The sequence below is a fragment of the Mus caroli genome, unplaced genomic scaffold (genome assembly GCF_978045245.1).
Source record: "Mus caroli unplaced genomic scaffold, Mus_caroli_1 scaffold_13, whole genome shotgun sequence".
NCBI classification, from domain to species: domain Eukaryota; kingdom Metazoa; phylum Chordata; class Mammalia; order Rodentia; family Muridae; genus Mus; species Mus caroli.
In genome coordinates, this window is record NW_028227268.1 from 46,529,555 (window position 1) to 46,544,818 (window position 15,264).

Below are 15,264 nucleotides of genomic sequence, written 5' to 3' on the forward strand. Positions count from 1 at the left end.
CCACCACTCCCAGCCGCTTACCTCATTTCTAACTTGGAGCCACTGCTGCCTTTACAGGTGTGAAAGTTTGTGTACACACTGAAAGACAGATGTGTATCCTGTTTCTTATCAGTAACAAGTATAGTAATCACCAAAATAGAGAAAACGGTTTAGTTTTAAATAAAACGTTATGCCAAGCATTGTAGCATGTGCCTATAATCCCAGCACTGAGAAAAACAGAGGTAGGAGGATTGCTGCAAATTTGAAGTCAGCCTAGTCTACAGAGAGTGCTAGTCCAGCCATGGCTACATAATGAGACCTTGTCTCAGAAAACCCGACAGGTAATTTACATGTTACAATGCATATTACTAAGAGTCTTTAGACTTCACTTGTGCCCGTACATGAAACTTTATCTCCTATTCTGGTGCAGTGAAACTGTAGGTGTAAGAACAGCAAATCAAGAGAGTTTCTGGTCAAAATTTTCGGGAGACCGAGACTGATTATCGTGACTAGTGCTTCGTCTCCTTGCTTCTTGGTTTTCAACTACTTCTTTTATTATAGGCACTTGAAGAGGCCCAGAAAGCCATTCAGCAACTCTTTGGCAAAATCAAGGATATCAAAGACAAGGCAGAAAAGTCGGAACAAATGGTGAGTTTAGATTTCATCCAGTCCCAGTAATTACCAGGCTCTTCTTTCCCTTGTCTGCCAATCATGTACCCCTGTCTGTGAGTGTACCCCGACTGCCTCAGAGGAACTGCTGCTAGACATGGGTGACTCACTGGCCTTGCTGCCCTACATTTGCAGCCACTTTCCAATAGGAAACAATTGGTTTTCCTAGAAAATCGTTTCCTGGTCATTTTGGATGCCATTCTTCAGCATGTCTGTAACATGTTTCACAGTTAAAATATTTGAGTTGTAGTCTGGTACACAGCACACTAATGCTGGTTCTGACTCTGGGGTGGGGGTACCATGCCCAGGATGCATGCACCCAGTCTTCTTTAGTTCCTACTCTTTGTAGTGATGTGCTCCCAAGACCCTGCTGACCAGGGAGCCAGCCTTCACCACAGCTGCTCCTCTGGTGCCACTAGGCTACACTGGGTTTCTGGGCTGAGATTCTAAGTCATGAGATGCATCTAAATGACAGTTTTCTCAGTATGAAACAGTATCTGCTTTACAAGGGATCTGAGCAGAGTACCTAAGGGTCTGCATTTTTTTGCAGGAGTACAATATATGCCACCAAACAGTATGACTCTAGTGAAGATGACATTGCTGGAGTTTGTTGTAATTAATTTTGTTTGTTTTGACTCTTAGGGTTTTACTATGTATCCCTGACCTTGAACTCAGTGTATATAGGGCTGGCCTTGAACTCACAGATATCCACTTGCCTTTGCCTTTTAAACATTCAGTGGTTGTACTCAGCTTTTATGCTCAGCAATAATGTTATGTTTCTAAGCTGCTGTTTGAGATTGTGTTCCCTCTTTGCAACCCTCTGTAACTGCAGTTCTAGGGACTCTGATGTCCCCTTCTAGGCACACAATGGTACACAGACATATATGCAGGCAAAACATCCATACACATAGAGCAAACAAGTGGTTTGTTAAAGCCTCCTAGATGATAGTCAGGCATGGTATGTGCCTGTGACTCAGCACTGGGGAGGCTGTGCAGAGACGATCCTTAAATAAATAAAAAGAAACTGGGGAGATGACTCAACAGTAAGAGTACTTGCTGCTCTTGTAAGGGACCTAGTTTGGACAGCACTCACATTAGGCTGCTGCTTACAACCAACTTAACTCCAGCACCAGGGCATCCAGTGCCCAGTTCTGGCCTTTTTTGGGCACCAGTGTACTCACATACACATAAAATAATAAAAATGAATCTTTTCTATTTTCCTTTTTTCTTTTTCTTTAAAGATAGTCTCTCTCACCAGGTGGTGGTAGTAATATACACCTTTAATACAAGCACTTGGTGGGCAGAGGCAGGTGGAGCTCTGTTTGAGGCCAGCTTAGTCTACAGAGCAAGTTCCAGGACAGCCAAGGCTACATAGCGAAACCCTGTCTTGAAAACAAACAAATAACAACAACAACAGCAACAACAACAACAACAACAACAACAAAAGATTGCATTTCTGCATAACACTGGCTGGTGAAACTCACTATTGAAGACCAGGCTGGCCTTGGACTCCAGAGATCTGCCTGCATCTACCTCATGAATTAAAGGCATGAATGAACACACCCAGCCCAAATGTATATTTAAAAAAAGAAATAAGCAAATAAAACATGAAAGGGGCTAATTATTATAAGTTATTTTAATTTTGTATTATGAGAGTATTTATACTTTTTCTTAGGGGCTAACCTGAGGTTGTTTTAAATGACTTTATATCTGATTTTCTTGTAGAGTGACTTGAAGGAGGGTTTAAAGATTTCTCACCCTTTCCCTGTTTTCTTTTCAATGTGTAGGTGAAAGAGATCACCCGAGATATTAAGCAGTTAGATCACGCCAAGCGCCACCTGACCACGTCAATCACGACCCTGAACCACCTGCACATGCTGGCAGGCGGGGTGGACTCCCTGGAGTAAGTAAGCAGTGTGACCTCTCACAGGGCCCACGGGAAATGCTCTACATGAGGACAGTGGCTTCAGAGTTACTCACTTCCCAGCCGAGCCAGCCTCACCATCCTCTCCATGTTTGGAACACTGACCACAAGTGTTCAGTCACTTTTGGTGTTCACAATTTAACAAAAGAGATGGGGATGTAGCCCAGTGGCAGGCAGAATACCTGCTTGACATGCCCACAGCCCTGGCTTCCATCCCCAGAACTGCAGCAGACAATCTGTCTTAGTTTAAAAAAAAAAAAAAAGGACAGGCAACCTGAGGAACACAGAAAGCCCATGAGAATGACCCTGAAAAATGTGTCGTCTCATGTGGTAGATCTAGACCAGAAAGTCAGACAGAGTGACTCATCCCCAGTCACTCTCTAGGGCCTCTGCCTTGGCAAGTATCCCTTCTTCTATTGGGCTGAGTTTCATTTCACCAAAGAGACCATTTCTAAACAAATCTTTGTCATACACTTTAACCCACTTTTTTCTTAAACCTATGTTTTTAAGATTGTAGTTCTTTGTGTAGCACATTTAGAAAGAGTATTAAAAGAAGTCCCTGGCCATTTACCTTGAAACAGTGTTTCAAATCCTCCTGCCCTACCACCCCAGCTTCCTACTGCAATGGGTCTCAGGCCGATTCCCCCTGCTTTAGTCCTAGTGGAATTTCTCATGTGTACAGGCCTGCCATCTTCACAGACATGCAAGTCTGGCAAGAATGAAGGATGCCCAGAAGGAAGGAGGAGAGGTTGTATCATTCCTAGCTGCTGCTGGGCATACAATGGGTGGCAGAGGAGCCCTAGTCCATTGGAAGAGTGATCATCCAGGGCAGCTAGCAAATGGGACTGCAAGAACCATCTCCCTTCCTCCTTCCCATGGGACACTTTGTCAAGATGGCAGTGGGGTACCATGGTTTGACCTTGAGCCGCTCCTTGAAATGTTTTATAAGGGAATTACACATTTAATGGGAAAGCCAGTGTAGACCTACTAGTTTGTACTAGTTACCATGTATAACTTGATTTTATCAGCATCGTTTATTTAAGCTTCACTACCCTTAGGAGTAGGGCAAGTTGTCATCTCAGATGCCGTTGTTTATCATTATCTTAAAACTAAATGTGATAGTTAACTTGGAATCACGAACAATCATCCTTTTCTGTGCACCACAATCGTCAGTGATATCTTATACAACATTATCTCAAAATCCTTTTCTTCATGCAGTGCCCAGCTCAAACCCATAGTCTTCCCAGTCCCCTCTGCCACCCACTGAGCATGTGCACGTGCACACAACACACACACACACACTTTTGTGCCCTGTGGCTATAGTTTACAATATTATTTAGACCATACTTTACTCTCTTGCTGTTAGTTAAATGTTTTACTTGACACTCCCATTACTAAATGATGTCACCTTGAGAGTTGGAGCTAAATCCTAATCTTTTTCCTTCCCCAGGACTTACACTAAATCTAGCTCTCGTAGATCATCCTACACCTGCTATCTTGTGTCTTCAGAGATATCTGGGTCTCGTAAGTCGTCCCACGTCTTCTATCTTGTCTCTTCAGTGACTACGTCTCAACTTCTGTCCTTCCAGAGCCATGACCAGGCGCAGACAGTATGGAGAAGTTGCTAATCTCCTTCAGGGTGTAATGAATGTTCTGGAGCACTTTCACAAATACATGGGAATCCCACAGATCCGACAGCTTTCTGAAAGGTAAGATGTCCTCGCAGACAATGGTCTTTCCATAAGGAAAGATGGTGCTGCATGCTTTCTCCCACCTTATTCTAGGAAGCAGCTGCAGATGCTATGTGACCTCACCCTACAGTGCCCTTTACCTTGTCTTTGCAGCCTACCCAAGTCAACTAGTACACTCATGTGTATGTATGTGTGTGCACAACTCTCCATTGTCTACAGAACTGTTGGTTTAAAATAGTTATTTTGATCATAAGACTTGGCCAGGCTTGGGTAATATTTCTTCTCTGCTCCAGACACCATCAGTTAAGGCAGCTGAAGATGGAACCAGAGGAGCTGGCTACCATAGCTAGTAAATGATGTTCACTGTCAGCTGAGAACTCAGCTAGCCTATGGACTGAGATCCATGTTGTCCTCATGGGTTTCTCAGGCTTTCTCATAGTAGGACTGTTGAGCTCTAAGGATGAAAGCACCAAGAGAACTGAGCCTTTGAAGCCACGTGACATCACAAAGCCACTGAGAGTCAAGAGGAAAAACACATTTCTTCCCTTTTCCTCTGATGAATGTCAATAGCACATTGGTGAAGGCTGCATGTGGGGTGGATGGATGCTGTGGCAGGCTTTAGACACACGGGTGTCAAACATTACAGGGAGGAGTTTCTCTTTGATCGTATGCTTTCTTTCTACCATCCTTGAGGTTTCCCTGTATGAGTACACTATAGCTGTCTTCAGACACATGAGAAGAGGGCATCAGATCTCATTACAGATGGCTGTGAGCCACCCTGTGGTTGCTGGGAATTGAACTCAGGACCTCTGGAAGAGCAGTCAGTGCTCTTAACTGCTGAGCCATCTCTCCAGGCCATACCCTTAAGCTTTGGTTCTAGGTTCAGATCCAGTGAGAAGGTTCTTAGGAGGAAAAAGAGGATTCTGAAGAAGGGATGGGAGAGTGAGTTCAGTGCTTTTGGCCTTTTCTATTAGAGATAACCACAGAAAGAAAAATCTAAGAATCCTTACCCTTTCTGGCCCCCAGCTGCACTTTTTCATTCTGCCTCGTAGGAAGGCCTGCCTGCCACACATGTCTATCCTTTGTTTTCTTTATGTAATTATACAAGTAGCATAAATACACAATTTCTTCTATTTAAAAAGTCTAAACTGGATGTGAATGGCTTACATCTGTAATCCCAGCACTCAGGAAGTTGAGTTAGAGAACTGCTTTGAGTTTGAGTCTAGCCAAGGATTTATAATGAGACCTTCTTTCAAAATACTAACAAAGAAAAAGACAAAAAAATAAATAAACAAGTACATCTCAGTTCTCTTAGCTACATTTCCAATCCTATTGCACTTCCTAGAAGGAGTAACTGCTACTAGCTTGTTCTCCTCTACACTGCCTCCTCTGCACTTATGGTGAGCTATAGAACTCCCTCATTCCTTGTGTGGACTACCATAGGATAGCATGTCCCAGGCTAGTTTGCTGTCTTCATGTCCCTGGAGCCTTACTCTGATTCTTAAGACATACCTCTTCTCACATGTGTGCAAGTAGATTTAAAACCTTTAAATTTAAAAATGCATTTAAAATTGTAATAACCACAACTCATTTACTCCCCCACAAGCTTTGTAGATTCACAATACCATCTTGAAGTGCGAGAGTACCCATTGCTCCATGCCTTGAACAAATGTGGTATTGCTGATTTTTATTTTAGTCCATCTGGTAGATGGAAGTCTCTAGAGGTCTGCTTCCTTTAATTTTAATTTCCTCAGTAACTGATGATTGACCATTTATATTTCCTCTGTGCAGTATTTTGTTGTTTGTTTGTTTGTTTGGTTGGTTGGTGTTTGTTTGGTTGGTTTGGTTTTGAGACTTGGTCTCACTGTACAGTCCTGGCTTTCTGGAGCTTGCTCAGAGATCTGCCTGCCTCTGCTTCCTGAATGCTGGGATGAAAAGTGTGTGCCACCATACCTGACTCAGATTTCTTAAGTTCTAATAAACTGTTTTCTTTTACTTCTTTCTTAGAGTGGTATTTGGGATTTGTTTCCTTTGTTCTCTTGTTTTGGAGCTCCTATACACGAACATTGTGACTTGTGACCTGCTGCCTCATCCTTCGGGGCTGCTTTCTGAGTTGTGAGCTCAGTCTTCCAGTTCTACCTTGTTCTTCACTGCTGCCCACTCCGTTCTTTGGCCCAGCTATTAAGAATTTTTACTGAAACAGTGGGTTTTAATTTCTAAAATATCTAGATGATTCTTTCCTCAGGGGCATAATATCCTCTGAAATCTCTCAGAGATTCAAAACTGTTAGTATCTCTGAAGGCTCTGGGTTGCCTGTGTGTCTGTCCTGTGGTGTAAGGTCTTCAGCGTGTTGAGTCTTGGTAGTAGCACTCAGATGTTGGTGAGTCTCAGCTGAAGGTTCATATTTTTTGGTGGGATTTAAAATTTTTATTGTTATTATTATTTATTATTATTATATGTTCTCTATTACCCTGATCAGAAATCATTACCACCTGCTATTGAGGAGAGGAGGGATATTGTGTTTAAGGGTACCACATAGCTTTCCTAAGGTTCCTGGGGCCAGACCTGCAGGAGCTGGCAGATGACTTGCCAGGCGCCTGATTTTCTTAAATACTGATAACTCTCAGACCACTGCTGAGACTCACAGACCCAAGGGGCCAAATCAGTGCAAGGCTGAGCATTTAGGGTAAGAAAGCAGCACAGCTTCTGGCATCCACATTACTGTGACTGGAGCCAGACACATCTAGAGGTTCCCTTTAGAACTCCCACTGCTCCTGGTGTCTATCATTTCCTGTCTTTCCTTATATTTTATCTGGCTTTTAGATTGTGTGCACCATGTGTGACCTGCATCTGTAGGTATGCCCATGTGTGTGTTTAGTGCCTATGTTTGTCAGAAGTGGGCTTTGAATCCCCTAGAGCTAGTGAGAGGAGGTTGTTAGCCACCATGTGGGTTCTGGGAACTGAACCCAGGTCTTCTGCAAGAGCAACAGTTGCTCTTAACATGGAAGCGTCTCTCCAGCTTCCATGTCTTCTCATTTGTGAGAAGCACTCTTAAGCTATGATTTTGTTCTTTAGTCTTGTTCTACCAGGAAACCCACAGTCTAGTCTACCAGCTCCCCTTTTGCCTGGTTTTTGGTTCTTATTTAAGTCTTTTCAACATTTCTAAGAATCTGAGGCAGGAAGGGAGGTTTCTGTATGTGCTAGGTGTACTGTCTAACAGTGGAGATGTTCAGGGACTCTTAAGGAATGTCGGAATAGGCTTGGCAAAGTGTTAGGGAAGTCACCACCCTTCCCCTCGTCCTTCCTAACCTTTTTACACTTAGAGGTGGCTGGTTGCCATATCAGACTGGGAATCTGAAACAGCCAAGAATGTCCATGAGCAGGACGTCATGAGTTTAGGAGAGAAGGACCCATGGGTGGAGGAAGCAGTGCTCTCAGTGGATAGGGAGGAGCAGGAAGGTGGCACAGCCTGCCCTAGTCTCGGTGACTCAGTGATCTGGTGTTCCCATTCTTTTATCCTTTCTGTCATCTGCCTGCATTAATGTGCTGTGCGCCCCCTGTTTCCTGGGCCCTATGAATGCTAAGCACATGCTCTTCCACAGCCCCAGCCCTACCTGACACCCCACACCCAGCTTTCTGATTCATAGTTTAATCTGTCAGTGTAGGCCCACAGATAACTAGAACAGCTGTATTTGACTTTGGTTTTTAAAGAGTCTACACCTAAGAGAGATCACACCATATTTGTCTTTCTGTTTCTGGCTTATTTACTCTAAGTCCTCTGAGTTTATCCATATTGTTTCAGTTGTCAGCATCTTCTTTTTAAAAGCTAGATAAAATTCCACTGGATATATGCACCATGGATCTTTAAACCATATCTGTCCATCAAAAAACAATGTTTATTTCCATATCTTGGCTGTTGTAAACTTCTGTGAGCAGGGAAGGGCAGCTATCTGTATAGATGTGGATATCATCTCCTTTGGGTACATACCCTATGTAGATTCATTCTGGGGTTTCCAAGAGCCTCCACGCAATTTTCCATAATAGCTGCACCACTCATCACCTCTGCCCCGGTGTCCAAGTGTTCTCATCTTTACATCCTCAGCAGTGCTTACCTTTCTCCTTACTTTTGATATTAGTCATCGTGATGACCTGTTAGCTCAGGGTTGGAGGCAGAGATGGGAGGATCAGGAATTTGCCATGTGAGACTGTCTCAAAAAGAAGTGAAGTAATATCTCATTGAGGGTTGTTTTTTGTTTTTTGTTTTTTTGTTTTTTTGTTTTTTTTAGTATAGAATAGAGTTTATTTAGGGCATGGGGAAGGAAGTTAAGAGGGTAGTAGAGGCAGAGAAAGGCGGAGAGAGAAAGAGTAGAGAAGTAGAGGCTGGCCATGGCCGTAAGCACATGAAGAGAGGGGTAGGGGAAGGGGGTGGGAAGGAGAGAGGAAGAGCAAGAGAGCAAGAGAGAGCAAGAGAACAAGAGTTATTTCTAAATGTTTAAAAATTATTTTATTTATTTACATTCCAGTTGTTGCCCCCTTTCAGTTCCCCCTCCCACAGTTCCTCATCCCATTCCTCCTCCCACCTGCCTCTGAGAGGCTGCTTCCCCCACCCGACTGACCCCCCCCCCCCTTCCCTGGAGCCTCAAGTCTCTAGGATTAAGCACATCTCCTCCCACTGAGGCCAGACCAGGTAGACCTCAGCTATATATGTGCCAGTGGCCTCCAGCCAGCCTGTGTATGCTCCTGGTTGATGGCTCTGTCTCTGAGAGCTCCCTGGGCCTGGGTTAGTTGAGACTACTGGTCTTCTTCTGGGGTAGGTCTCCCTTCCAGCTTCTTCAATCCCTTCTCTAATTCAACCATAGGGGTCTCCAACTTCAGTCCAATGGCTGGGTGTAACTATGTGCTTCTGTCTCAGTCAGCTGCAGGTAGGACCTCTCTGAGGACAGCCACGCCAAGATCCCGTCTATAAGTACATCATAGCATAGTAGTGTCAGCCTTGGTCCTCCACCCGACCCCCTATGAGATGAATCCCAAGTTGGGCTAGTCATTGGACCTCCTTTCCTTCAGTCTCTTCTCCATTTTTGTCCCCGCAGTTCTTTTAAACAGAAACAGTTCTGGGTCAGGAATTTTGACTGTGGGTTATAACCTTGTCCCTCCACTTGAGGTCCTGCCTATCTACTGGAGGTGACTCTTAGAGTTCCCTTTCCCCAGTGTTGGGCATTTTGGCTACTGTCACCCCCAATGAGTCCTGAGAGTGTCTAACTTCACCTCCTGGGTCTCTGGTACTTTTTACAGGGTCCTCCCACCTCCTGCTTCCTGAAGCTGCTTATTTCCATTCATATTCTTGTCCCTCTGGGCTTCTCTCCTGTCCCCTCCCCCCATATCTGATCCTGTTTCCCCTTTCTTCTTCCCCCCACTCTGCCCTCTCCCACCTAGATCCCCCCTTCCCTCTGCCTCCCGATTATTTCCTTCCCTCTTCTAAGTGGAATTGAAGCCTCCTCACTTGGGCTTTTCTGCTTCTTACTGTCTGTAGGTTATGTCCTAGGTATTCTGTACTTTTTGGCTAATATCCACTTATCAGTGAGTACATTCCATGCATGTCCTTTTCAGTCTGGGTAATCTCACTCAGGATATTATCTAGTTCCATCCATTTGCCTGCAAAATTCATAATGCCCTTGTTTTCAATAGCTGAATAGTAGTATTCCATTGTGTAAATAAACCACATCTTTCTGTATTCATTCTTCAGTTTTTAGGATATCTGGGTTATTTCCAGCGTTTGGCTATTACAAATAAGGCTGCTATGAGCATGGTGAAGCACGTGTCTTTGTGGTATGGTAGGGTGTTTTTTGGGTGTATTGCCTAGAGTGATATAGTTGGGTCAGATTTGTTTTATTTTTATTTATGCATGTGTGTGTCCGGGTGACTGTATATACATGTGTATGTATATGTTGGATTCCTTGGAGCTGGAGTTAAAGGTGTTTGTGAACACCTGGCATGGGTGCTGGGATATGAACTCAGTCCTCATGACTCCTACCACTGAGCTCTCTAGCCAGCTCCTGTTGGTTTCTAAATTTCTATTTGGTTTGGTTTTCTTAGACAGTATCTAAGTAGTCCTGACTGTCCTTGAACTTGCTATGTAGACCAGGCTAGCCTCAAAGTCTCAAAAATCCACCTGCCTCTGCTTCCTGAGTGCTAGGATTAAAGGTGTTTACTATCAAATCTGGCCTCCTTTTGGGGGTTTTGATTTGAGTATACATCTCTGGAGATGAAGTAATATTGAACATTTTTTTCATATACCCTGTTGATTTTATGCCTGCCTTGAAAAAACACATATTTAGATACTTTGCCTAGTTTTTAAAACTACATTTATTTTATTTGGGGGTGGTATGGGGTGGTGTTTGTGTGTCATGGCATGCAAATGGAGGCTAGAGGACAACTTTGGGAGTGGTTTCTCTCCTTCTGTCATGTGAGTTCCCTGGGTCAAACTCAGCTCCTCAGGTTTGGTGGAAGGCACCTTTTTCTCTCTGCATCTCCCCTCTCAGCATCTCCCCTCTCAACGTCTCCCCTGACCTCTTTGTCCCAACCCCCCCCCCCCTTTTTTTTAAGACAGCGTCTCAGGTATCCCAAGATAGCCTCAAATTCTTCATGTAACTGAATGATCTTGAATTTCTGACCTTCCTGCCTGCACCGTCTGAGTGCTGGGACTACCAGCATGTGCTCCAACCTGGTTATGAACCCAGGAGTGCTTAGCTAGTCAGACACTCTACCAACTTAATATGCCTCAACCCCTCAAAAGAGTTTTGTTTTACTTTGTCACTCCAAGATATTTATATATTTTGGATACTAACCTTAATGAGCTATAAGGTTCTCAGTATTTTCTCCTGATTCATAGGCTACCTTTTCATTCTGTGGATTGTTCCCAAGCTCTGTTCAGTTTGAGACAATTCCATTGCTTTGGTTTTTTGTCTGTCTCTCTGTCTGTCTGTCTCTCTTTTCTGTGTTCTTAGTGTGCTATTTGCTTTTTCAAAAAAAAATTTTTTTTCCCCGAGCTGGAGAGTTGTCTCAGGTTAAGAGCAGTCGTTGCTCTGTGAGGATCGAGGTTTTATTCCCATCTGCCTTGTGGCAGCCCCACCTCTGAGGGCACTGAGCATGCATGTGGTGCACAGATACGCTTGAAAATAGAAAGAAAGAAAGAAAGAAAGAAAGAAAGAAAGAAAGAAAGAAAGAAAGAAAGAAAAAAAGAAAAAAAGAAAGAAAGAAAGAAACCCCCACACAATAATAAAATAAGTGAATCTTTTAAGTTCTCAAAGGTATCATCTTTATAAATTTGCAGAAACTTGGCGAGTACTATTAGAGTGACATCTCTGAAAGAAATGGTTCTCAGTAGCCCTAAAGCTGCGACCCACAGCTCCCTGGGCTGTGTGCACCCACAGCTGTAAAACTATCTTGTTGCTATGTTACAACTGTAATTGTGATACTGTTTTGAGTCAAAATGTAGATCTCTAATATGTAGGCTACCTGATTTGCAACCCTTGTGAAAGTGTCATCTGACCTCTCCAAAGGGGTCGAGAACCACAGGTTAAGCCACCTTCTTAAACTCATGCAAGAGGAAAACCCTGTATTCTATCATCTGTGTCACTGATGCAAGCATTCCCAACTCTTGGCTGGCCTTCCTCTTCGTTCGTCAGTGCGATGTGTCCTAGTCCCAGTGCTGAAGGGAGTGCGGTGTGAGAGCCGCTTGCCTGCCTGCCTGCCATCGGTTTTCAGGGAGGCGCTGACATTTGAGCAAAGTCCAGACCTCCTATTTTTAGCATCATTTCTAGTGACTTGTCCTCCTTATGTTTATATAGTGATGGTAGAACCATCTGGAAATGATAGAAATAAATGTTTGTTCAGGAGGAGGGGAAAAAGCCAAGAATTAGCCCTGTGCACTGCTCCAGTGTTAATACCTTGCTGTCTATAAATTGCACAAGTCATCCACAAGATTGTATTCTCAAGTCTTGGCCTGTACGTTTGAAATATGAAGTTCATGGGCCTTGATTTGCTATTTCTTTCAACTACCCTTCTGGCAAATGGCTAAATGTTTAATGTAGCATTGAAGGAAAGTTTTTTTTTTCTTTAATATCTTTACATTTCAAATCCTCCTGGCTTAAGCATATCCACAGGGGCAAATGCTTCCAGTCAGTCAATATTTCCTGAGAAAGAGCGAGAGATTCTTACATTTCTTTAAAAAACAAACAAAGAAAAAAGCCTTGGAACCCTTAAATTAGTTTTTTTTTTTTTTCCACCCTTAGAGCTATGTCTAACCTCTTACATGTGAGAAAGGCCCGGCAGGTTGGGAAGTCACATGGTGGAGTGGAAAAAGAAAAGGCTGGTTGGCTCTGACTAGCTTTGACAAGCTCCGTCTGGGTCTCCTCAGATTAAGCTGTAAGGGATGCTTTCTATGATCTCAGAGCCTCCTGCCAGGTCTTTGCAACCATCTAGTTAAAATTCTTGGTAGCATCTATTGCGTCACAGTATTTGACTAATCCACTCCACTCAGTAAAGGCATTGAGTGGAAGGTCAGGTCACCTGATTTCAGAACAGTGGAGAGCATTTTCTTTGACTGTCACAGATATGTAAAAGTCCGGTTTTCCTAGTTTGCTGTTCTTCTGCCACTACTCCTTATGACTGATACTAGACTTAGTAAAGGGTACCTTTGGATCTCTGATGTCACTCAGCATGGATGAAGCCAGAAGCCACTCACTGATTTCCTTTTCTAGGCAACAGAATGCTTCATTTCCTAGTAGTAACCAACTTCATGTAACTGTCACACAACAAGCTGTTTATTTGGATGCCAGGAAGAACTTTTTGTTTGTAGCTGGACAGGGCCTCTCTGCATGGCCCTGACTATCCTAGAACTCACAGAGATCCATCTGCCTCTGTTTTCTAAGTACTGGGAGTAATGTTGTGCACCACCATGCTCAGCTGCAAAAGGAACATTTAATCTCTCCTGCCTCTCTGTTAGGCATTGGGCTGATGATAAGCCTGCTAACTTATTTCTAGGATCCTGTCAGACAATTGATTACTGTGTTAGTTTCTGCTACTGTGACGAAATAACCAAGAAAACCAACTTGAAAAGTCATGGTTGCTAGGTTAGTGCTGCACGCCTTGAATCTCAGTACCCAGGACATAGAGGCCAGTAGATCTTTGTGAGTTTGAGGCCAACTTGATCTACAGATCAGGTTACAAACCAGCCAAGGCTACTTTCTGAGACCCTGTTGTTGTTGTTTGTTTGTTTGTTTGTTTTGTATTTAAAGGCTTATTTTGGCTGATGGGTTCAGCCCACTGACCATGTTGCTTCTGGGCAACATATATAAGGCAGAGGATCTTGTAGGGGGTCATGATGCCTGTCACCACCCCTGACAACCACAGGTCAACCCTTCGGACCGTATGCTAGAGAGAGAGAGAATCAACTCCTACAAGTTACCCACCCCTTTCTCTTTCGAGAGCACTACCCACCTAGCCATGCTCCATTTCCTTGTTCCATCATTTCCCAATAATCCAATTAAATTATCAATCTGATGACCAAATCTTCAACACAGGAAACTTTTGGGGAATAGTTCACAAGAAACTGTAACCACTATGGAAGGCGTGGCTCACATCTCACCCAGAGATGCCTGTGAATGAGATCTGTCTTTGTCAGTAATGTCTCCAGGGGAAGAGCCGCTCTTTCATCTCAGTCACTGGGAGACACTTTAACAACCATTGCTGAAAACAATTCTAGGCAGAAGCTTTTCTTCTGGCCAATATTAATTATGTATCCACTTGTCACCACTTGTAAAGGTAGGTGCTGTTGCCAGCTAGAACTGTCAGCTGGGTATTGTGAAATAGTTAGGACTGGAAAGACTCTGAAGTCTTAGCACAGGCCTCCATCTCTCCATCCTCACCCTTTATTCCCTCCCTCCCTTTGAACATTAGTTAGAAATCATTATACAAGGGAGCCTGGTCTTTTGTACTCTAGTACCAATGCCCGTCATAGTCTGTGATTGTCTTTCCAGCCACTGTGGTGTTAAAATCAGCAAGAATATAGAGATTGGCAATTGTAATAGACTAGGATGGGGGTAACAGAGGCAGAGCTTAGTGCAGCAGGCTTGTTGAGGGGTGGGTAGCCCTGAATATCTGCCCATGCGTTCCTCTGGTCAGGGGTGGGCCTCACCCACAGAATTATGTGGCTCAGGAACAAACTGGTGGTGTCTTTGTGCTTCTAAGAAGAGGGTCAGAGCAGAGAGGCAATAGCATCAGGATCTGCCTTGTGACCCAGTTCCACAGCAGACAGCCTGCTGGCTCACTCTGAGACGTCGCAAGATGCACTGAGGGACAATTTTATGAAAGCACATTCTTTTCTCTCACATTAGACTTTATACTCAGGGGAAGTTTCCAGATGTCTCTGAGGCAACTCCAGGTGGGGGTGGAGTAGATTCCAGCACAGCCATATCTTGAACACAAACTGAAAAGAATATAAACTCTTCTATAGGAATGGTTTGGAACATTTGAAGATAGTGGAAAAACCCTGGAAAGTATTTGGAATCAGGCATGATTATAACTGTGCCACAGGAAGAAACTTGAGTGTTCTGGGTCATGCCTATCCTCTCGTTAAAAATAAAATCTTAGCCCCTTGCCAGGTTCTTCTAAGTAGCCAAAGAAATTGTGGTTTCAAGTTCACTATTGCTAGAAACTTTGTAAATCAATCCAGAAGTTTCAGGGTGGAGTCCAAGAAAGGAGGCATGCTGTTTCATGGTGCTTTTAGCAAAGCAAGTCTTTACCTCAGGCTCAGGGAAGTCCAGCAGCTGCTCAAGAGCCTCACTCTTTAGCTCTGTTTCTGGCTGGGACAAGCCAGGTATCATGAGGAGAGCAGCTGTCAGGACAAGGAGGATATGACATGATCACAGTGCTTGCTGATGCGCACGTCCTGTTGCACACCAGCACTGTCTTCTTCCCCTTCATCCACCATTCATGCTGCAT

The 15,264-nt window shown here is 43.8% G+C and overlaps 1 protein-coding gene across 2 annotated transcripts in view; it reads left to right on the forward strand.

Moving 5' to 3' along the window:
* Vps53 (VPS53 subunit of GARP complex) overlaps positions 1–15,264 on the forward strand; it is a 131,249-nt gene that overhangs the window by 37,047 nt on the left and 78,938 nt on the right. For both annotated transcript variants that reach the window (XM_021176885.3, XM_029483685.2), the window contains exons 5-7: positions 541–627; positions 2,436–2,551; positions 4,162–4,281. In XM_021176885.3, the coding sequence (XP_021032544.1) occupies positions 541–627; positions 2,436–2,551; positions 4,162–4,281 (323 nt within the window). The remainder of the gene's footprint in view (positions 1–540; positions 628–2,435; positions 2,552–4,161; positions 4,282–15,264) is intronic.